Source organism: Barbus barbus (assembly GCF_936440315.1).
Source record: "Barbus barbus genome assembly, chromosome: 3".
NCBI classification, from domain to species: domain Eukaryota; kingdom Metazoa; phylum Chordata; class Actinopteri; order Cypriniformes; family Cyprinidae; genus Barbus; species Barbus barbus.
In genome coordinates, this window is record NC_136731.1 from 33,782,879 (window position 1) to 33,806,132 (window position 23,254).

At 38.5% G+C, this 23,254-nt stretch overlaps 4 protein-coding genes across 7 annotated transcripts; 3 read left to right on the top strand and 1 right to left on the bottom strand.

The window, feature by feature from the left end:
• The first annotated feature begins 1,029 nt into the window (after window positions 1-1,029).
• LOC306846851 (elongin-B-like) lies at window positions 1,030-4,898 on the top strand. Its single transcript, XM_079380507.1, has 4 exons — window positions 1,030-1,263; window positions 2,260-2,394; window positions 3,304-3,412; window positions 3,502-4,898. The coding sequence occupies exons 1-4, from the start codon at window positions 1,096-1,098 to the stop codon at window positions 3,612-3,614; spliced, it is 525 nt and encodes a 174-aa protein (XP_079236633.1). The 5' UTR covers window positions 1,030-1,095; the 3' UTR covers window positions 3,615-4,898.
• On the top strand, window positions 3,566-12,422 carry LOC306846831 (putative nuclease HARBI1). Of its 3 annotated transcripts, none has more exons than XM_079380461.1 (4): window positions 3,566-3,716; window positions 7,599-7,889; window positions 8,439-8,679; window positions 10,379-12,422. In XM_079380461.1, exons 1-4 carry the CDS (start codon window positions 3,711-3,713, stop codon window positions 11,098-11,100), a joined length of 1,260 nt encoding a protein of 419 aa, XP_079236587.1. In that variant the 5' UTR covers window positions 3,566-3,710; the 3' UTR covers window positions 11,101-12,422. The 3 variants fall into 3 exon arrangements, with proteins under 3 accessions (XP_079236587.1, XP_079236589.1, XP_079236588.1); XM_079380463.1 differs by lacking the exon at window positions 3,566-3,716 and adding an exon at window positions 7,152-7,227 and having other exon boundaries at window positions 7,507-7,889; XM_079380462.1 differs by lacking the exon at window positions 3,566-3,716 and adding an exon at window positions 7,164-7,227.
• Window positions 12,240-14,618, bottom strand: LOC306846844 (uncharacterized protein). The gene is made up of 2 exons (XM_079380495.1): window positions 13,859-14,618; window positions 12,240-13,254 (listed from the first exon to the last, which is right to left on the bottom strand). Exons 1-2 carry the CDS (start codon window positions 13,950-13,952, stop codon window positions 12,623-12,625), a joined length of 726 nt encoding a protein of 241 aa, XP_079236621.1. The 5' UTR covers window positions 13,953-14,618; the 3' UTR covers window positions 12,240-12,622.
• LOC306846816 (armadillo repeat-containing protein 5-like) lies at window positions 14,389-23,147 on the top strand. Of its 2 annotated transcripts, XM_079380441.1 has the most exons (8): window positions 14,389-14,468; window positions 14,856-15,348; window positions 15,457-15,487; window positions 17,328-17,438; window positions 17,565-18,462; window positions 19,181-19,959; window positions 20,048-20,180; window positions 21,386-23,141. In XM_079380441.1, the coding sequence occupies exons 2-8, from the start codon at window positions 14,926-14,928 to the stop codon at window positions 22,557-22,559; spliced, it is 3,549 nt and encodes a 1,182-aa protein (XP_079236567.1). In that variant the 5' UTR covers window positions 14,389-14,468; window positions 14,856-14,925; the 3' UTR covers window positions 22,560-23,141. The 2 variants fall into 2 exon arrangements, with proteins under 2 accessions (XP_079236567.1, XP_079236568.1); XM_079380442.1 differs by having other exon boundaries at window positions 14,392-15,348; window positions 21,386-23,147.
• Window positions 23,148-23,254: the final 107 nt, after the last annotated feature.

A 23,254-nucleotide genomic window follows, 5' to 3' on the forward strand; every position in this document is an offset into this window, starting at 1 on the left:
AGCTACGCCATCCTGTGCATTCGACATGCTCTAGAATTACTTTTGACAGAAATAGACAAAACTGTACATTAAACTATTAATAAAATGGTTTGTGCCTGAGCAACAAGCGTTAGTTCAAAATAAATAAAATGCATTGAATTGTGTGAGGCCACTAGGGCGGCACAGAAAAGAGTTGACGCCGCTCGCGCAAAGTAGTGGTGGAAATTTTGATTCTTTCCAGAGACTCGTTCATTTTTCGTTCGTTCACCAAAATGATTCGTTCAGATTCGTTCACTAATTCGTTCAGTGACCATTTTTCCATATTACACAAATACGTCAGCATGTGCGGCAAAATGTGTTGTTCAACTAACGTATTTACTTGTTACAAAATAAAAACCGATTTGGCTTCATTAAAAAGTGTGCCCTTCTCATTAAATGAATAAAATAAGTCTAAATAAGTGATCAAAGTCATTACTCTTTTTATCTTTTAAATTACACTCTTTTCGGATGACCAATGCACAAGTGTTTTTTTATTTGTTTGCATACTAGGCTAGTTAACATTTAATTGTTTAGGCAGAGATTTACACGTTCAAATCTGAGATTATGTTAAACGAGGAGTTATTCTGTATGTAAAATATGAATATAAACAAGCGTGCACAGTACGGATACCTGTGCTTTGCATCCGCTTTCTGCTGATTGATGAACTAGATTGACAGAATGGCCGACCTACCCGGTCAACGAACTGGGTATAGCTACCAGTTCGTTCAATTCGTTCACGAACGGGAGATCTCTCTCTCGTTCAGACTCAAAACAGAGCCATCTCGGTCAATGATGCTATTATATTCGTTCGTTCGATCCGAGATGTATGTATGTAACAGTTCATTTGACTCTTTCAAACTCAAAGCAACTCAATGAAGGGCGTATTCGTTCACTAGATTCAACAAATCACATGCTCCGTCCTCGTATCATACTCGAAGGCTATTGGCTCGAGGTTTAGTCATTCTTTGACAGATGAAACGGTCCAGAGCTACGCATGCGCGCAATAGCGGCGCGCTGCGGTGGAGGGAGGAATTTCAGTGAACGAGAAATATGAGTCAATGGATTACGTGAACGAGAATGATTCGTTCACCTAAAAGATTCATTCAAAAAGAACGATTCGTTCACGAACGTAACATCACTAGCGCAAAGATATCTGGGATTGTGGAGGACTGGCTCGAGCGCTTTGATTTCCGCAGTGCAGCGTGGGATAGTGGAAGAAGTCAGCGAAACAGTCGTAGAGAAATGGTGAGTGAGGACGCAAATCAAACCCAGGTCGACCGTATTTATTCGTTTTGTAGTTCGAAAATGATACTGTGACGGATTATAAGCAAACTAGCCGCTGGTTTGAGAGGCTAACGAGCGTAAACGCAGCCTTTACACAGTCCTCTTTGTTTCGCAATATTTTTAGCAGCCCGGCTAACATTCCCTGCTAAATCCGCCTCATTTACTGTGCGACTAATTATATTGGGAGTGCATTGCGCTCGACGACCGGATCTCTTCGGCCAATATTAGAAACCGATGGGCAAACAGTTGTGTTGTTTATTTGTATATGAGCTGCGCACCCTCTGTAGCCGAAGTGGGGCTGTTAATCGCGGTGTTGATTTCATGACAGCTCTGTAATGTAGCAACGGGCTCGTCCTGTCATTGATCATTCTGGGCTGTGCCTTTTTAGATGCTCATCTAACGTTAGTCATTTAATATATCCGCACAATAAACGTAGATAATCATTAAAAGATTATAGATGGATTGCTACATGTTTTGTCCTGCCGTTTTTACTAGCTCCAGTTTGCGCGTCCGTTTTTAAAAGATAACTTGCGCTAATTAACTGTATACTTTGTTTAGCCGCGTTTACGGTTTGTATAATTGAATTTGCATCCCCCTCGTAATGCTGGTTAGCTGTTTGCAGTAAACAAACCGCACTGCATTTCCTAGGTGTTTCCAGTAACTAAGTCAACAACAACTTAACACAACTGCAGCCTTTTATTTGTATAGAGCGCGTTGCAGTCGACATGTTTCAGCTGTTCGCCATCTGCCTTTCTCTTTATTATTTTATTTCTAAAAAACCAGTGGTTGTTCTGCCTGTAAACTGCAACAGACACTGCTTTTTGGAGTTGAGAGTTGGATGATTTATTTTGTTTGTGTGGATGTAAAGGTTCAAATAAGCCATGAGGGTTCGAGATGGGTTGATAATGAGAGGATTGAACGTTGAGTAACTGGCTCCTTGTTTTTTTAATATTTCAGGATGTCTTTTTGATGATCAGACGTCACAAGACAACCATCTTCACAGATGCTAAGGAGTCTACCACAGTCTATGAGCTGAAGCGGATTGTGGAGGGCATCCTAAAGCGAGCGCCAGAGGATCAGAGACTTTATAAGGTCAGCAAAGAAAGTTTTCATGATGATGATTATTAATTGATGTATAAATTATTAATGTTGTAGCTCTTTTAGTATTATGTAGGAGCTAGTAAGCTACATTTGGAGCTACTGAGGTTTTTTTAAGAGAATTGAATATTTGTATTTAGCAAGGATGCATTAAATTGATCAAAAGTGATAGTAAATACATTTATAATGTTAGAAAATATTTTTTTAATAAAAAATGCCGTTCTTTTGAACTATATTAATCAAGGAATCCTGGAGAAAAATATCACAGTTGCACAAAATGAAGCAGCAAAACTGCAAATCATATTAGAATGATTTCTAAAGGATCATGTGACACTGAAAATTCAGATTTGCAGTCGCAGAAATAAACTAAATAAAGATTTGAGAATAGGAAAGTTCTTTAAATTGTATTGATATTAAGTTAATACAGCCTTGGTGAACAAACCTTTTGAATGGTAGTGTGTGTAACAAACTAATACCACAAAACATCACATTATTAATCAAAACTTTTGTTAATACTAGATCAAACCCCCTACGTTAAGAGAACCTACAAACAGCATTCTCTAAAGCACATATTTTGTTTTAAACATTTTTACATTAAACATTATATATAAGAAAAACCAAAGAAGACACTTCTATGAGTATGGAAAAAAAGCAAATAAATAGAAGTCTTCTCAAACTCACTTTGTGAGCTTGTGATAGAATACAACAAACTAATAATATTCCATTCTTTAAAAAAATCGTGAGTTTAATACTTGGAGTGTTTTAAAGCAATAAGTGGGTACATGTACTGCATAAAAAGAATGGCCAGTTTCTGAATGACCACATATAGGCTAAATCAAACATAGGCTGTTGTGATTTGAGTATATTATGCGCTTTATTAAACAATCTCTCCATGTCCCCCAGGATGACATGCTGCTAGAAGATATTAAGACCCTTGGAGACTGTGGGTTCACAAACCAGACAGCCAGGCCTCAGGCTCCGGCCACAGTAGGACTGGCTTTTCGCATCAGTGGTGAACTCTTGTTTCAGTCACTTGCCTCGTATCCCGCCATGTGATATTTGGTGATCTGAATTTTCATACCGTGTCTGTTTTTACCACAGATGATGCTTTTGAGCCTCTAAGAATAGAGGCCTTCTCCAGCCCTCCTGAGCTTCCTGATGTCATGAAGCCTCAAGACTCAGGCAGCACTGCCAACGAACAAGCTGTGCAGTGAAGGAGGAACTGACGATAAAGGGTGGGGGGGTGGGGGGAGACAGCGGGGGTAAAGAGTGTCCAAAACAGCGGACGAGCAAAACACGTGCATTTTAAGATGGTGGTGCGTATTGAGTTACAAAAAAAGGGGGGGGGGCATGAGTGAGTGATCTTGTGTGATATTGTAACTTTGCTGAGAATTTGAATCGCTCTCCCTGTTACTCCTCACGTCCCATCGAGCACTAGCAGCTTACTCTCACTGTATTGTCGCAAACCCTTCCAATGTTCAGTGTCTGCTCATCTACAGGTTAATCCACCAATCATATCGTCCCATTTGGCGCAGGCACATTTTGATTTGGTAATGTTTCCCTTGATTTCTGGATGAATTGCTCATTTGTCAGACAGCAGAGATGGTTAGATATCGGAGTATTTAAACCCGTGCTTCTTATTTAATTCACACAAATGTTATGTTTGGAGAGTTATAAACGTTCTGTGCTTTTTGTGTGTTTCAGTCTGATAGGGGCGGGGTGGGTTTGTGTTTGTGGCTGTAAGGTTTTACAAATGCCCACTTTACTGATCGCATTTACAGTATGCTGTTGTGTATTGAGTATTGATATAATAATTATTCTTATTTAGATCCTGCGTAATTTTATTGTAGTGCAAATGGCCGTAGGCTGAACCGTTTTATGTTACCAACTTAATATAGTGTAAATGCACATGGAACTTACTGAACATCAGAGTGGGCATGGATGCCTGCAAATGAATACACAGCACATGGTTTAGGTGAATTCTGACATACAGTGGTTTCATTGTAAATACATTTTTCCACTCGCATTGTTGCTTCCTGAAGTGTGTTTTGCTTTTCTTTACATTTCTTTAGTTGGAGGAGTGTAGTGGTGTCCGCTTGTTTCTTTTGGAATATTTGTTTGGAAGCTTAGTATTGACATTTAATTCCCTGATTTTGTATTTAAATCAAAGGGGAGTGTAAATGCTAATCCGTTTTTTTCTTTGTGTGTGTGTGGCATTTTAAAATAGTGGAAAAAAATCAAGTAAAGATCAATAAGAATGAAGCCTTCGGGCGCAGTTGCTTGAACAAGTGAATGTTTAACTTTAACACAAATGCTGACATTGTGTTCATCCCAAAAAACGGATCCTAATGTTTTTGCGAACTCACTCTTATTCTTCTCGGTGATGGCAGTGTTCCTTCACAGTGCTCTTGCAAAAACAAAAAAAGAGAAAAGAAAATCATGCTGCAGTATCTGTAACTGCGTTTAAATTAATTAAAATCAGCCCTTTTCCACTCCTTGTCTAATGTTCAACGTCTGTTTCTTAATGGTGTTGCTTTTGGGGTTTTAGTTTTATTATTATTATTATTTATAAATGTGGAGATATAATTGCTATATAACAGAATAACAACCAACAATGGAACAAAAGAAAAGAGCAACAAATGACAGGAGGAAGAACATTAACAAGAAATAGGAAAAGCAAGACAGTGCTTTCCTCACCTCAGATATAAAGTGATTTAAAATACTATCGAGATTAGTGGAGATACACCTTGAAATGGGAAAACTTGCATTTGAAACTTCAAAGTGAAAGATTTCTAAGATCAAGTTCTGTTTCAGTTTCTATATTAGTAAAACTAAACACAACTTTCTAAAATTAGGAGAGCATTACACTCAATCTGTGTAAACCTTCCCCAAATAATTCTCTAATATGTGAGGGTTTAGAAGGCCCGGGAATTTTTCAATGAATTGGTTGAACCGGTTCACAAAACCTGAACGATTCAGATTGGATCACATACGATTAATTCAATCCAGAACCATCCCTGTGTCCCAATATACATACTATCCACCCAATCTGCCGTAAATAGTATTGAAAATGACTAATATCACACAGAATTTAGGATGGAATGTATGCACATTGGGACGCAGACCGTCTCTCATTCAGACCCAATTCGTAACGAGCCTAGAAGTGTATTTGAGCACTTGACTGATGTAAGAGACAATCACTTTAATAGCTAAATAGCAGAAATGTTACACACAGGAAATATGTTTACGACGTGGTCAACAAGTACGAAACAGAGTTGATTTAAATTAATAGTATTTTATTAATGTCCTTAAATTCTTTTTGAAGAAGAGATGAGTTTTAGAAATGAGTCTTGCTTAATGCTAATTATATTTATAGGTTTCACATGAATATTCACATGCTCGCATCAGCTTGTCTAACAGACATTTCTTGCTGGATGAAGGACCATCACCTTCAACTCAACCTTGCCAAGACTGAGCTGCTTGTGGTTCCAGCAAACCCATCGTTTCATCACAATTTCATCATTCAGTTAGGCTCATCAACCAAAACTCCTTCAAAAATCTTGGAGTTACGGTTGATGATCAGCTGACTTTTTCAGACCACATTGCTAAAACTGCCCGGTCCTGCAGATTTGCTTTATTCAACATCAAGAAGATCAGGCCCTTTCTTTCCGAACATGCTTCACAACTCCTTGTTCAGGCTCTTGTTCTGTCCAGACTTGACTACTGCAATGCTCTCTTGGCAGGTCTTCCAGCCAGTTCTATCAAACCTCTACAATTAATCCAGAACTCGGCAGCAAGATTAATTTTTAATGAGCCGAAAAGAATGCATGTCACACCTCTGTTTATCAATCTGCACTGGCTACCAATAGCTGCTCGCATTGAAATTCAAGGCATTAATGTTTGCCTACAAAACCACCACTGGCTCTGCACCTCTTTACCTAAATTCATTACTTCAGACTTATGTACTCTCTAGAAGCTTATGTTCTGCAAGTGAATGTTGCTTTATTGTGCCATCCCAAAGAGGCACAAAATCACTTTCACAGACTTTTAAATTAAATGTTCCCTCCTGGTGGAATGACCTGCCCAACTCAATCCAAGCAGATGAATCCTTAGCCATCTTTAAGAAACGGCTAAAAACACATCTCTTCCATCTTTATTTGACCCTCTAACTCTAGCAATCTCTATTCTAATTCAATTTTTTAAAAAAGACTTGCCTTTTCTAACTGCTTGTTTTCTTTAAAAAAAAAAGAAGCTAATACTAGCTTTTGTATTATATTTGTTTCCTTTTTATTTATTATACAATTAACAAAAAGCCCCTAGCACTAGCGTGCTCTTTTTCTATTCTATCTCTTTTCATTTTATTATATAATTAAAAAAAAAAAAAAAAACCTTGCTACATGTACTGCGTTAAGCTGAGACTTGTCATAGCACTTGCATATCATTGCTCTTTTGTTGATTTTGATTGCATGTTGAATTATTTGCAACATGAAACTGAAATAAACATATATATATATATATATATACATATATATATATATATATATATATATATATCCAAATCATATTGAGATGTCAGGTTGGATCTCCAGTCACTCGCTACTAGTATCAATCAAATTTAGAATGTTCTTTTATAAACATGACAAGTCTAGTAGAGAACAAGTTTAAAGCGAAAAAGGTGATAAATGGGTTTATCGACAGTTAACAGATGGATGTTGTATTGAAATCACACTAGAGGACCAATCACAGTTGTTGAATGTGCGCATGCGCAGTAGATCAAACTATCTAGCAACAGAAGCTAATAGAAAGAGAGGATCGTCTGTTTTAAAGGTCTGTCGATTCAAATATCTTCACCGTGTTTTGGTTTCAGGTTATAATTAATATGGGCGTGCCGCTACGTATTTTAGGTTTTAAGAATTTTATTTCATTTCAAAATCACACCTATATGTTAACTCAGTCACCATGCATGTGAACTATCCATAGTAAGTTCATTAATTTTGCACGGTAAAGTAAAAGCGCTAGTATCTACTGACACATCTAACTGGTTTTACCCGCATTATTGCTTGACCTGAGATGTTTACTCCAGTTGCTTTCCCCAATCTATTGTAGAAGCAACGTCTAATCTATGTTTTTGGAGAGACAAATTTACTTGGCTAGCTTCATCCGTGTACTACTCTCGCATTAATCGGACCTGCGTCTAGATGGAGGCTCGTGAGTGGAGCGTGGCGGCCGCTGGACGCGTGATAATGGACGTGGTGCAGGCGGAGTGGGAGCCGCTGTCCCACTGGGAGCTGGACCAGCGACTGGACCGAGCGGTGGAGGAAATGATAGAGGCTGACCTGGTGGCCCAGGTCCAGGAGCAGACAGCCTCTGTGTCGAAGCTAGCCTCTCAACAGGAGGATTCATCGCCAGCAGAGTCCAGGAGCGCTCAGGAGACCGCCCTGCAGCGCGCGCATGCTACTGAAGCCATGGAGGCAAATCCTACAGTACAGGTGCGTCTGCTAGCTCATGCACTTCATGTTCAAGTCATTTTCTCGCTTTACATGGTAGTTCTCAACCAGGGGGCATCAGCATGGCTTAAATATTAGGTTAGAAATAAGATAAAGCACGAATGAAAATAACCCAGAACCAGGATTCACTCAAATCCTGTAAAAACTTAAATATATGAGGTAGCCTAATTTTAAAGACCTGGAAAGGTAATCAACATTATTATGATTTTTTAAAAGGAATTATTGATTTTTTTACTCCATTTCTACCTGATAAAATAATATTTTAGAGCTTGGAATAGCTAGAAAAAATGTACAGTACCAGTCAAATGTTTGTAATAATTATGATTGTTTTTGTTTTTTGAAAGAAGTCTGTTATTCTCATTTATTTGATCAAACAAATACAGTAGTACTGTAAAATATTGTAACAATTTTAAAGAATTGTTTTCTGTTTTAATATATTTTGAAATGTAATTTATTCTTGTGATGGCAAAGCTGAATTTTCAGCATCATTACCACCACTTTACATCATTCTTGTCATCTTATTTCTTGCAGTATGTGACAAATTTTCTGCAAAGCTCCAACACGGGCTACAGCAAGAACCGATTGTCTGGAAGAGCTCGACTGTCCTTGTCTCACACTGTCCTCCTGTCCCTCACCCTCCTGTCCAAACGCATCAGCTATCGCAGCGTGTCCTCTAGTTTCCATCTGGAGAAGGGGAATATTCACAGGATCTTCTTCTCTTTCTGTGAACAAGTGATCACACAAAAGGATCGGCTCATTCAATGGCCTACAGGTATGAGTTAATTAGGTGACAGTTCCACACAGTTATTTTATTTTATCTATAGCTATTTTAATGGCAGGAACGAGATTAAATCAGTTACAAATAGATGCTTCAAGAAACCTAATTGCAAAGCTTCCTGAAAAACTTTGTGCAAGTGCACCTGGGGCAAAAGCTGCTTTAAATGCAAAGGGTGGTCACACCAAATGTTAGTTAATAGAAGTTATTTGATAAAGAAAATCTATTTATGACATTATTTTTGACAGCATCCTCATTATACAGCATTTTTACACAAGTGCCTAAAACTTTGAACAGGACTGTAGCTTTGCAGGAAGGTTTCTTGAAGCATCTTGGAGACGTTGCCACAGTTTGTTCTGTTTCTTCATGTCACTCCAGACAGACTGGATGATGGTGAGATCAGATCTGTTGTCAGACTCCTTGTGCAAACACAAATCTCACTGGATTATTACAAGTAACGGCAAAATTAATGTTTGGAAATGTAAACTGATATTTCCTACTGACACACTACAGGAAAATGTAGAAATTACTGACTTAAAACAATTTTTAGCTGATTTAGCCAATTTTTACCACTGTAAATAAACTCATAAAAACTTAATTTTGTTAATTAAAACTAACAAAAAAGTCAATGGAAATGCATAAAATACAGTATCAGTGTTCACATTGCATTAATTCATAGTATCATTCAAATTAAAACATGAAAAACATTTTCATTACTTTAAAATGAACTAACTCAAATTAAATATGAAAAACTTAACTTTTCTCTAAGAATTTAGCATTTTCAGTTAGTCTAATTTTAAAATTAAAATGAAAACAGAAAATATAAAAATGAAATCTAATTCAAAATATGAAAAAAAAACTGCAATAGTATATAGAGATGCATCGATCCGATACTCAGGATCGGTATCGGTTCTGATACAGTCGTTTTCTGCGGATTGGGTATCGGTCAGACGAAACCAATCCAAATCCGATATTGTGCTTATTGTTGAGCCCCACGAAAGGAACAAAAACATAAAGCACCATGAAGTTTTCGTGCACTATATTTCAAGTGTTCTGAAGCTGTTCTATAGTTTAATCTGAGGTACAGATGAATATTGAAGTTGTTAAATTCAAGTTCAAATAAACTCTTCTCTCTGCTGCGGCTGTCTGTCATCCTACAACTGCGTGTTGTGTTTGGTTACTACAGTCCAACTCTATTCAAGAGCACACAGTAACTGAGGTTTAAAACTGTTCAAAGAAAAAGCTTAATAAACTAACGCACACATTTAATATGCTACGCATGTACTTTGAACTTTTCTGTGCGGACTCGGACTGTGACTCCGTGCTGCTTCAAGCGCATCATTCTGCGCACAGGATCTTTAGTTGCTGAATTATCCACTAACCTTGTTTATAATAGTAGTTTTGTCATATTATGATTTATATATATATATATATATTTTTTTTTTCATTAAAATTAAGTTATATATGTAGTAGATTGTGTTTAACACACAAAAGAGTGACGATCAGTTCAACACACAGAAGTATAGAAATTTTACATCGATTTAAAAAAAAAAAAAAACTGCGCTGGTATCCGGATTGGATCGAAAAAAAATGCTAAAATCGTTGCATCCCTAAAAGTATATCAGTGTTAATAAAATAACACTTTGTTGAAGTTACTTAGCAGGTTTAGGCATTGTTTTCTCCTTTCTGCCTGTAGGACAGGAGGCCCTACAACATCTGCTTCCTTTCTCCAGCTGGCTGAGTCGCAATGAGGGTCTGGAAGAGAGAGGTCTCCCTCGAGTGCTCGGCGTGCTGGGAGACACGCGCATCCCCATCCGCCTGCCTGCTGGGAAACCAGACAGCGAGAGCGACGCTCCGGAAGCCAAGAGACCTAGAAATGAGCCACATCCAGATTCATGGCTGAACTTGGAACTGGTCTGCAATGACAAAGGTCGCTTCATTTACTGCCACATCAGCAAAGGATCGGAAAAAGACAGAGGAAGCGCATTGGCTGAAAAGATTCAGCAAAACCCTGAGATGGTGCCTCCAGGGACCTGCCTGATAGCTGGAGTCGGATACCCGCTCACAGAACAAATACTTACTCCGTTCTCAACAGGTCGAAACCCGCAGGAAAACCTCTACAACCGATCAGTGGGGAGCCATTTAGCCCGAATAAACCAGGTGGTGGCGGACTTAAAAGAGCGATTCCAGAAATTGAGGTACTTGGATATGGGAAACTACGAAAGGGCGAAAGCAGTGGTTCTGACTGCTTGTATATTACACAATGTTTTTCTGGATATGGGCGACGTTACAAAGGGACTGATAGAGAAAAGCACATCGGAAGATGTGGATGAGGTAAACGAAGATGCTGCTGGGGTGAAAATGAGAGAGACTGTAGTGAACCTGCTTTACAGCACATTGGAAGCAGCACCACAATAAGATTTTGACACTGATTTGCATATTTAAAGGGATAGTTCACCCCCCAAAAAAAGAAATTGTCATCGTTTACGCATCATTCTAAACCCATTCATCTTTGGAACACAAATTAAGACATTATCTTTTTATAATTTTTGTCCATCCATTCAAAGTTCAGAAAGCCAAAACTTTCACTCATTAAAAAGTAAAAAAATACATTTTAAACACACACCATATGAATCAAGAGGATTGTGTTCTGAAGTAAAACAATTACTTTATTTAATTAACAGATTTATATTAAGGCGAATGAAGCATAGATATTTCATATTTCACTATATTTCATATAGTGTACGTAAATAAAAAGTTAATTTCTTTAACAATCTTTCTATGAAGTTTTTGAACCATCAAAGTTTTGATGGAATAGAGCAAGGTTTCATTAAAAATATCTTAATTTGTGTCTCATGGGTTCGGAACGACATGTAAATGAAAACAGAATTATCATTTAGGGTGAACTATCACTCAAAAGCTCTGAGATTGTAATTAATGTGTAATGGATATTTGATGATATGAAGAAAGTTTGGCAGAAAAAATGTATACATGTTTTGTATGATTTAGATTTTTTTTTATTTTATCAACATAAAAATACAATTACCCATTTTATATGAATGCAACAATTTAAACTAGTTTTGTTTATATTTGTTTTTGTTTTTTTTTTACTTTAGTTTTAGTTATTTCAGTACTTCACGAAAGTGAGAATTTATGTTTGAGAAAAGTACATTCTTTCCCATATAATGTTAATTAATGATTTTCTGTATGGTTTTAGTTTAAGTTCATGATGATAACACTGATATGTATGTAAATGATGACGGAAGCCAAACCCTAAGCATACAGTAAGTACATGTAGTTAATTAATATTACTCAGTACTTAAAGGTATATTTACACTGTAACAAGGACACCTTAAAATAAAGTGTAACCAAATTTTATGATTTTTATTAAAATCACAAAAATATTAAGTGCAACAATTTATACAATTTTTGTTTAGTTTTTATTTTAGTACTGCAACTTAAACTAAATGAAAAGCAAACATTTAGAGATTGTTTTGCATTTTATTTCAGTTAATGTTAATATTATATTTCAAGTAATGATTTTTTTTAATGGGTTTTAGTTTAAGTTGACGATAATAACACTGGCCCATTCACGTCAAAACTAAACACAGTCGTAACCCAAGTAATGATTTTAAGATTCTTTGTGTAATTGATAAATATTTGGTGGTATGAAAAAAGCTTTGGCAGAAAACGTGATAAACATTTTGTATGATTTTTATTAAAACACAAAAATACTATGTACAACTTGTCCTGTACTCATTTTACATGAATGTGACATTTTTAACTTAATTTAACTTATATTTTTGCAATTCGCACTGATAGAAAGGAAAACCAAACATTTTTCAACAAATTGCTGTTCAATTCAAGTCTTTTTAATTTGCTGAAAAGGGTTCAAAATATCAGGCATTTCTCTAACAATAAAAATGCACTTATCTACAGACTACTGTTGGCTAACAGGGGTGTCCGACAGACCCTCTTTGGGCATTTGCATGGTATTGTTCTGGGACAGGCAAGTTATGGCTCGTGCCAAGTTATTAATGGCCTCGATCTTCCTCTCTTCCAGCGCTTTCTGCTGAGCCCACATGTTTAGTTTCCTCTCCTGCAGTTCCAGGTACAACTGCAGCAAATCCTGAGGAGGCCTGGCGTTGGGTAACTGTGGCGCTGTAGCTGTGGGTGTGGGCAGTATCGGGGTAAATCGTTTGCTGGCTATGGCTTTGCCCAGCTTGGTGCCATTGAGCTTTGCCTTGCGCTGAGCCTCAACCTCCTCGTAGCTCCTTCCCAGCACTTCATGCATCTCCTTGAAGAACTCCCAGTGAACACTGTTGGTTCCCAGTCTTTTGGCTCGCTCAGCATTTTTGCGATACGTCGCTAACATGTTTCTCCACTTCAGGTCACATTCGAAGGCTTTGACTGAAACGTCCGTGCCTTCCTCGGCTCTTAGCTTTGCAGTCACTCTCTCGGCCACAGTCTCCCACAGCTTCTTCTTCTTGCACACGGGCTGGTCAAACTCTGGATCCATGTCCAAACGAACGTGGACGAGATGCCATGTAGCTTGCAGAGTCCACACAAACTCTGAATGAAAAAGATTATTAGTAGATTGTGAGTTATTTCAGAACAAGAACGTAATCAAATATTTAGGAGGAAATGTAATACTTAAAAACTGGATCAAAAAAAAAATCAGTTTATATGTGTGTATAATTTAAGTTTTCTGAAGAAACATGATCACTCCATATTGATGAGTCTATTTAATTTAGGCTAATGAATAAAATGAACACATTAAATGAATACTAGACTAGGATTAAACTGCTCAATGCCTTTCTGAGGTCTTTATGAACTTTTTGAAGCATAAGTCTGTACGGACAATGGAAGGGCAGAAATCTCTCAGGTTATATGATTATTATTATTTTTTTTTAAAGGACTTTTTTTTTTACTTTTATTTACCATTATTGCATATTGCAAAATATTACAAGGAATTAAAATATTTTAGAAAACCGGTTGTTGGGAATGTATGCTAATTAAAATATGCCGTAATAAATCTTTTGTTTTGGGGGTCTGAAGCTCTTCTAAGTAACCTAAAACTGGTGGGAAGGCCAATCTGTGGCATCAGGCTCACCGTGTCCTCCTCGCTGGCGATGCCTGGTGCACACACTGCTGCATTGACTTACTCACATCTTACCTGTTTTTGACTTTTCGGTCTCCAAAGTCGTAACCGTGGTTGTTGATTCCTCCACCTCAATGGCGTCTGGGACAATTGACTCAATGACCTCCATGCTGCATTTAATTTTTATTAATCTCGTCAAGCGTTATCGCGACTAATCGTGGATTTTAACAACTCCAGCGATGAGTTGTTTCCTAGCGTCGACAACAGCGATGATAATAACAACGACCTCGTTTGCACCAGGCAGCGCTGAGCAGGGTGTTGTTGTGCTTTTTTCCGGAAATGGACATAGCGTGTAAGAGGGGATTGTGGGAAATGCTTGCCATTGTTTTTACAAGCGTATCGCGTGAAAGGTAGATCGTCGAAATGCACAGGCTGTTTTCTTCATTATGGCAAAATAAATATCTGCATACATTATTTTATACCGTTTTTAACGTGTCGTTATTTTAAGTATTAAATAAGTCAATAATTGAGCTATCCAGAAACTACAACTCCCATAAGCTTTATAGAGAGCGAGTTTACGAATACCCCTCCCTTTCTGAGAGCCCCTCCTGTTTGTCGCTCTACTAAAGATGGCGCCAGTGAAAATCTGAGGCGATAGCGCTTTGTAGCGCGTAGGAAATTTGACGTGAGTAAGATGAAAAGTTAACGAAGCCTTCTCACTCTTCATCGAAACATCAAAATACACCCAAATAGAGTACTCTCAGGCAGCACTGTCAAGGGTTTTATTTTTTGTGGCCTACCTCCCACTGTAGGCCGTAATGAAATATGTCGCATTGGTTAAAAGACTTCATTTCCCAGAAGTCATTGCTCTGGGCTTGCTTTGATTGATGAACGTGGTAGTTGTAGTTTTTCGAATGCTTGTTTCTCTGTGAATGGAACGTGTCAATCATAGGATAATTTTGTATTAATTCCTGTGTTCTTTATTTATTTTTGTTTTTTTTTTATTCTTGATGGTTTAAGTGTTTGTTGCCAAGTTATTTAAAGCCACTGAAATATTGTTCTACCTTATTAGGAAGATCAAATAATTAAATAACAAAACAGGGGGTGGTGGTGGGGAGGTGCTTCTGGACTCCTGGTTCATCATGTCTACACCTTCAGAACAAGGAGTTAAACGAGATTCAAAAGGTTTGAACATCACCTCAGAGGCATTCGCCACTCTCCCAGAATCCTCTCTGACTTGGTGTTTGGCTCAGCTGTCCAAAACACACACATTAGCTGATAGTCACAACAGTGGACTGACAGGAGCAGAAAATAAGATCGTCACTGGAGGTGACAAAGCCAGGGATACAGACAAGAGACTCAAAGCTGGTCAGTGGAGGGCACTGGTGGCCATTCGGATGCAGCACATTAAAGGAGGTGGTGGCAGGATAGCCCGCTACCAATCTCGAGGAGGACTCCCTCCTTTGCTGGATCTCCTCAAGCGACCAGAAAGCTCCAGAAAGTTTTTGGACCTGGCACTTAGCATTCTAGCCAACTGCTGCACTGAAAAACAGACAAGACTAGAAGTAAGAAAGATACTGCTCTAATGTATAGCTTGCGTTGATTACATATATGCAGCTTTCATTTTTTGTGTATGATTAATGCTTTTTTATTTATTGTTATTCTTCTCATAGGTAAGAAAGCTCGATGGCATATCTATTGTTGGTAAGTCACTCAAAGGCTTTATAAAGATTAGTTCATTTTTTTTATACCCTGTTCATACTGACATCTGGCATGGTTGTCGAGGTCATTTTTATTTATACAGCACCTTAAAACAACATAAATGCTGACCAAGGTGCTTCACAGTAACACAAGAGTTTATAAAATTAAATCAACTAAATCATAAAACTGAATAAAAATCAAACTAAGAATTGAACTCACAAAGACTAACATATCTAAAATTATGAAAAGGCCAGAGAAAAGAGATAGATTTTCAAAGATTATTTAAATACAGATAAAGATCTTTGGATGGAGTGTGTACAAATAAGGTCTGAGATGTAAAAAGGAGCTAAACTGCAAGGCTTTTAATACAAAAGTCAAAACCTTGTTATCAATTCTGAATTTAACTGGTAGCCATTGTAGAAGTGTTAAAATAGGGGTGATGTGCTCACTCTTTTTCTTCCCCGTTAAGAAGCAAGCTGCAGCATTTTGAACCAGCTGCAAACGTGAAAGACACCAGCATATAAAGCATTGCAATAATCAAGCCTTGTTGAAATGAAAGCATGAAAGATTTCAGTTTCCATAAACCCCTAAGCTGGAAAAAAAACTGGCTCTGACAACAGTTTATTTGCTTGTCAAATTTTAACAACATCCAGGTTCTTTACACGAGTGTGGATATTTGCTTGCAGAAAGAGGGTCAGGCCATCTACCAAATAGAATGACTTCAGTCTTGTTTGCATTCAGCTAAAGAAAATTATCACCCATCCAGCTTTTGATGTCATTTACACAACCTAGCAAATCAGATAAGGACTTTGATCCAGGTTTTATTGACATGTACAACTGCGTAAATGTGATATGGAACCTTGAGAAATTCAAAAATGTAATTAAGAGGGAGCATGTACAAGGCAAATAAAATCGGGCCCAATATGGAGCCCTGCGACACCCCACCCGTAACAGAATCAGGAGAGGAATAAAACTGACCTATCTCCACAGAGAAGCAACTCTCAGTAAAATAGGACTCTAACCACTCTAAGGCTGAATCACAGATACCAACCTCAGTTTTAAGCCCATTTATAAGAATGCAGTGATCCACTGTATCAAATGCCGCACTTAAATCCAACAATACCAAAACTGCACAATTTCCAGAATCCACAAATTGTAACAAGTTGTTAACCACTCTTGACAAGGCCGATTCAGTACTATGCTTGTCCATAGGATCCAATATATTATTCCCAATTAAGTAAGGGGAAAACTGATTTAAAACGGCTTTCTCCAATACTTTTAATAAGAATGGCAATTAGGTAATGGGTCTGTAGTTGTTAAGATCAGATGGATCCAGATTTTTCATTTTCCACATACTTTTTATATATATATTTTTGTACTCCGTAACATGGACCTCTTAAAGTCATTATGAAATCAGAATTGACAATTCTTATTATTTTTGGAATATTGCAGTCATTTATTATAAATGATTTATCAGTGCATGTCATTATTGGTAATCTAAGTAATAAATTAATGTGCCCTAGCAATCTTTAATCAAAATAACTTCCCTGCCCCTTGCAATGCCATTTCTTTTGTGATGACCACCAGCAACAAAATAAAATCTTTAAAATAATTTATTTCATTGCACAAATGGTTCTTTATAGAGGAAAAAAAGTTCTTTAGAGTATTAAAATCTTCTTTACACTTAAGCCAAAATGGTTTTTAGAAAACTTTTCACTGAAATTTTTTTTTATTGGGGGCAACCGACATGTTCTTTCTATGGCATCGCATCACTACAAAAAAATGCTGCTTATTTGCTTAAATAGTCATGATCATAAATGCTTATGATCTTTCATTTTTGTAGTGGATGTCCTCAAGAGGAATGTCTCTGTGGAGACTGTGCAAAATCGAGCAGCACGAGCTTTGGGAAATCTCGCGATGGACCCAGAGGGTTCTGCTGAGGTCCACTCTGCAGGTTTGTCCCAGAGCTTCATATGTTTAAAGTAATATAATAATAATGTTTCTCCTCTATTATATACAGTCACAGGCTGTAAAGTGCTCTAAGCCTTAAAATCATTATATTTCTGTCTCTCTTGCTCAGGTGGTGTTCCACTTCTCCTGCTCTGCTTGTCTCTCTCTCCACCTCCATCCTCTCCCTCTTCACTGACTCCAGCCCCTAAACTCTGTGCTCCTAAAGTGGAATGTGTGCAGTCTGCTGCCCGGGCGCTTGTCTACCTTTCTGACACGCCTGCCAACCGGCTTGTGCTGCTTTCACAAGGTGCTCTTCCATCTCTCGCGTTGTTCATTGCTCCAGAGTACCCTTTAGGTCTGCAGCGGGCATCTCTTCGTGCCATTCATGAACTCACCAGAGGCTGCAGTGCAGAGTGTGCCAGGGAGATGTCCAGGTCCGGGGCATTGACTCAGCTGGGGGTCCTTGCCTCAGGAGAAGATTGTCGGCCTTTGGAAGAGCTAGCTTTGAAGACTCTGGCTAATTTGTGCTCTCAAGGCTGCCTGAGGCCGCTGGTCGGTTCGTTGGGAGTCATTCAGAGGTTCGCAGAGGAAGTGAAGAAGGATCCTCTGAAGTCGGGTGTGTTCTTCAAGGCCCTGTGCCTCTGCTGCAGGGAGGCTGTGAACAGGGCTAAAGTAAAGGAGAGCGGGGGACTGGAGGTGTTGATCAGCTTTTTATCTGCCCATCAAAACCATCCGCTCACGCGTTTCGCCGTTCTAGCTTGTGTGGACTTTGTCTACGATGAATCTGCTCTTGAACAGCTGCAGGAGCTCGGGCTGGTGCCGCTGCTGATCAAGCGGTTGGTTGAGCTTGCTCGTGGAGAAGAACCGACTGCAGAAAAGATTGATGCCAGCCTGTCCTCTGGTTCTCCATGCTCTGAACTGATGACCTCATGTTTTGACTCGTTTGACTTCTCAGCCCTTGAAGGGAACAAGAGGGAGGATGTGAGCAAAGACCAGACATCGGGATCTTCCAGCTTCCTCAGCCTTAGGTCAGCTATTCATATTCGTACCAAAAGCAGAACATAAAAATCATGAAAAAATGAAAAGAATCATGTACATAATTATTTTCACACTTGGCAGACTAACAGCACTGATCAGTAATATGTTATGCAGCGTTAAATTATACACATTTTTTCTTTAGAGTTTTTGTTTTGCTTTAAATTTTAAGTCAATTTTTCATGTCATCATTACGTTTAGTCAATTTTACTATCTAATTTTGGTCAACAAAATGTTAAATATTTTAATTGATTAGAAAATTAAACCAAACATTCAAAAATGTAAACATGTTTGACCATTTATCTACAAGTTTTAAAACTGTCCTTGTTGTGAAAACCTGACTTTAATTTGACATTTATTTTTCGTTTATAGAATGTCTTCTTCTAAAACCATTGTTAGTGCATCAATATCTTGCTGTGTTATAGTTTTCTTGCCGCACATAAAAAAAAAATGTTTTCATTTAAAACAATTAGGCCCAGTCATCATCATGACTGTTTTTTTCTAAATCAGAAGCCCTTCATTAATTGCCTTTTTTCTCAGCAATTTCATTGACAAGATGACCAAATTCAGAGAGTATGTTTTGGAAGTATGAACATGCCAATCATAATTTAACTGTGATCCCTTGTAATTTGTGTAAACCACATTGATCTACACGTTTTATGGAAAAATTGCTTGTATGTTGCTCAGTTTTGTCTGTGTGCCTTCCTCCAGGTCATGGCTGGTTTCTGAGGGTCTGATCTCATCTGAGGGTGAGCTGACTGAATCCCCATGTGGAAGTGAAGTCTTTGGTAGCAGCCCTCAATCCTCCATTTCATCATCACCTTGCTCTGAGATCTCGCAAAGCTCGACCTTGCGTCCACCCCACTTTTCTCCCTCCACCCGCTCCAAACCCATCCGGCTCTCCTTCTCCTCCATTCCAATGTCTCCTCGAAACGTACCAGGGTCGCCTTCATCTTCACAGCCCTCCTGTGCCTCCTCCCCTCAATCTGAGCAACCACCTTCAGTGACAAAACCTTCCTCATCTCCCCTCCAAATCTCCTCTCCTCCCAGAAAGAAGCTCCGTGCCTCTTCATCCTCCTCTACATCCTCCTCTCGCTGTAGTGTGGTCATGCTGGACAGCCCCCCTGTGATGTCAAAAACCCCAGTCTACCATCATCCTTATCACCCTGAAGCCTGGGCCCCAGAATCCCCCATTCTTCTGCTCTTGTCGCGCTTCTCCCACGCCCCAGACCCCAGCACAGCGCTCATCAACACAAACGTTTTCTCCGGGCTGTTGTACTACCTCACCCAGCACCATGACCCCAGCGGGCGATGCTTTCGGATGCTTGGGCGCCTCAGCTGCAACCCAAACTGCTTCCAGGCTTTGGTCAGAACTGGAGCCGTGGCTCTGATTAAACAGAGACTGTGTGTGAGAGGAGAGGAGATCAGGGGATGCAAAGGAATAACGGATAGACAATCAGAGAAAGTCAAAGGCAAAATCATACAACTAGGTTTGTGACTTTATTAATATACGATATTGAAGCATATTATATTTAAGACTACTGTTTATTCAAAGCCAAAATGTTTCTGGCTCCTCAGGTTTGGGTCTGCTCAGTAATCTGAGGGTTCAGAGCGAGTCTGGATTTGGCACTGGAGTTCTTACACACATCATGCTGTCAGGTTCTGAATCTGACAAGCTGTACTGTGTCCTTTCTCTGCCTCTGATTAACAGGTATGATTAATTGACTTTCAGGGTTTATTTCTAATGCTTTTATAGCCTAATATATGTGGGTCAATGACCAATGAGTGTTAGCGAATTAAAAAAAAATCTATTTTAAACCATGTGTCAATAGGAAAGTAAACTATTTTGTTTTTGTAGTTTAAGAAAAATCTTTACAGATTTTCTTTTGAAGCAAAAAGTGTTTGAAAATCAGACAGAAAGATAGAGGTACTTTTTATTCTGTACCTAACAGCCTTAATAAGCAAAAGTACAAACCATTGAGCACTGCGAACATCATTGTCAAACTAAAATTGATGGTGAAATATAAAACTATTGATTTAAAGATATTGATTGTGTATATCAAAACAATATATTTTTAGGTTTGTTGCAAATTATGCATATATAGATACAAATGATTCTTCGTACATCATTTGTCATGGGAGTGGGTGGGTGCTAAAGTGTACATTTGGTGGGATTTGCTGGGTTTGTTTATTTGATTGGTGGAGATTTCTTTGCGGAATCATACTCTTACCACCATGAATTCTGATGTTGAGCAGAATAAAAAAAAAAAAAGTTGCAATAATGTGGACTGATGGCAACAAAAGCTACACCATTGATTAACAATCTTGTAGCTCAGAGGATGTCTGTCATTAAAGGTTTATAAGTTACTGTTAAATTTTTAATTTAATGTTTAATTCCCCAATGGATAAAAATGAGTTGGATTTTTACTTGTGACTGTTGCACTCTAGTAATTCGTGGATATCAAGTTTTGTTGGGAGCTGCACCAACCTTAACTGAGCTTTACTTGTCATAAAAAGGCCAAATTGAGCCATCCCCCAAAAATACTTAAGTGAATTTTAATATGTAAGAACTGTGTTTTTAATGGCCCGGTTTCACAGACGGGATTTATACCAAGCCAGGATTAGGCCATAGTTCAATTAGGACATTTAAGTAATTTTTATAAACCTGTTTAGGAAAAAACATTACTGGTGTGCATCTTGAGACAAAACAAAGGCACTGATATGTTTGAAGTTCAGTCAGTGCAAGTTTATTTCAGTGAAACAGCTAAGACTTACATTTTAGTCTAGGACTAGGCTTAAGCCTTGTCTGTGAAACCAGGGGAATATCTTTTTAAATAAATTAATAGAACAAAAAATGAATGTCACTCTTGACCCATGTAGTTGATTTGATCACCTTCTTTGTTTTTTCCTCTGCAGCAACAGAGTTCTTTTGAAGAAGCTGCTTTTGGATAGTGGAGGGCTGGCAGCAGCTCTTGAACTGATTGGCTGTCACAGAGATGATGATGATGATGGACAATATAACAAATGTTGGGCATTTCTTGCCAGCTGGTTGCATCCTCTTGAACAACCGTCCTCTTTGAAATTGAAATCCCTGTACGTCTCTCTTCTGATTTGCTGCCTCTCCAGTCTGTTGTCATGTTCCAAGGAGGACAGAAAGAATTGTAGCATAGATTGCCAGACCAGAACAACCCAAGTTCTGGATAACAAATCCCAACCGCAACAAAACCAGTCATGTCCCTACTTGAAGGCAACTCATGACCTAACTTTCCTCCTTGATGATGGAACCCTTCTACTAGCCAATCACGAGGCTGTCACTGGAGAAGAGGGAGCCAAAGAGGTTGGGTCTGAGTATTTTAGAGCCCTTTTGATGGGAGGATTTGGGGAGGCCCAGAAAGCTAAAGACGAGGCCATCCGGATCAAGGATGTAAACAGTGGGATGCTTTTACCAGTTCTCCACTACTTGCACGGCTGTCGTTTGACTGACGGAAACAAAGACCAGCTGTCAAAGCAAGAAACAAATTGTCTTGTTTTGTCCTCTCTAGCTTCTAATGGGCTGCTTAGACCACAGGACATGGTTAAATCCTGCTTGGCAGAGGAGAAGGAATTTCAGAAAACCCCACTGGCTGAAGTGATGATTGGGGCTTGTAGGTTTTTAGTACCTGCTTTACAACAATCAGCTGAGGACCTAAGTGTAGACCTTCTCTACTCGTTCATAAGGAGCCTGACCAAACATTGCTGTTTGAAAGATAGAATAGATGTGGGGTCAGTTTGCAGGGGTCCTGAAGGATCACAACAGTTGACTAAAACTGAAGTGTCAAAGTGTTCCAAACAACATTCTAAATCTTCTAACACTGAGGCATCTTGGCTGAGGTCTCTGCTGCCACAAGTGTACTGGTTCTCACAGCGCTACTCTTACCTGCGACTGGGCCAGGCCTGTCTGTCCATACTGCTGTGGCCTCAGGGGCTCCATCCTGCTCCCCTTCACCCCTCCCTCTCCACTGACTGCTTCCTGCGTTTGGCGCAAGAAGTGGACTGTGCCGAAGGGCTGAGGCAGGACATCTTAAACCTCATCAAAACAGCTCTCAGCTAAAAGGCAAGCAGTAGTGGATAGTGAAATGAATGTAATGAATTGTTGGTGTAAACAAATTTAATAGCTGCTTTAATGCACACGCAATACACAGAAAGGGAATGGGAAATACTGGATTTTTGGGATGTATTGATGTGTCAAGATTTTCATTAAACTTCAGTTAGCAAAAATATTTTGAAAAATACATTAGAACATTCTAATTCCTACTATTTTCATGTGCACGTTTTTTTTTTCCCCAAGATGTTTGTATATGGAGTAGAATGACCAACTGTAGGTTTTTTTTGTTAAAAAAAAAGGGTTTGATGCCGATTCCATGGTAATCACAGTGCATCCAGATGTTGTACATGATTTTGTACAGTATGTTTTGTGAATAATATAATGTCAAGGAGAAAGCGCTGTTTATGTTAGCTATATTTTTCTTTTTGTATATGCCACTTTATTCATTTATAGAAGTCTGGATTATCTGATGTATGTTGGAGTGCCATCTTTTTTTCTTTTTGTATATATATGAGAAATTGAACCATGGAAATGGCCAAATGTTGGTGGAAGGCAGAGAATGGTTCTCAATAAATGAGCTCTGCTTTAATGTTGTCTACTTTGTTTTCTTCTAGAATTTGTGCCTCTTTTTTTTTTTTTCAGCAATTTCTTCATGTATTTTTTTTTTTATTTAGTTTTTTTGTCTTCGTTCCGTCCTGGAC

Coding starts and splice junctions, on each gene's coding strand:
- LOC306846851 (XM_079380507.1), top strand. CDS start 1,096: ATGATTCGTTCACCTAAAAGATTCATTCAAAAAGAACGATTCGTTCAC. Junction 1,264..2,259: donor GAAACAGTCGTAGAGAAATG/GTGAGTGAGGAC, acceptor TTAATATTTCAG/GATGTCTTTTTGATGATCAG. Junction 2,395..3,303: donor AGGATCAGAGACTTTATAAG/GTCAGCAAAGAA, acceptor CATGTCCCCCAG/GATGACATGCTGCTAGAAGA.
- LOC306846831 (XM_079380461.1), top strand. Junction 7,890..8,438: donor AGGCAAATCCTACAGTACAG/GTGCGTCTGCTA, acceptor TATTTCTTGCAG/TATGTGACAAATTTTCTGCA. Junction 8,680..10,378: donor GCTCATTCAATGGCCTACAG/GTATGAGTTAAT, acceptor TTCTGCCTGTAG/GACAGGAGGCCCTACAACAT.
- LOC306846844 (XM_079380495.1), bottom strand. CDS start 13,952: ATGGAGGTCATTGAGTCAATTGTCCCAGACGCCATTGAGGTGGAGGAA. Junction 13,255..13,858: donor GACCGAAAAGTCAAAAACAG/GTAAGATGTGAG, acceptor TTTTTCATTCAG/AGTTTGTGTGGACTCTGCAA.
- LOC306846816 (XM_079380441.1), top strand. CDS start 14,926: ATGTCTACACCTTCAGAACAAGGAGTTAAACGAGATTCAAAAGGTTTG. Junction 15,488..17,327: donor CGATGGCATATCTATTGTTG/GTAAGTCACTCA, acceptor TCATTTTTGTAG/TGGATGTCCTCAAGAGGAAT. Junction 17,439..17,564: donor TGCTGAGGTCCACTCTGCAG/GTTTGTCCCAGA, acceptor TCTCTTGCTCAG/GTGGTGTTCCACTTCTCCTG.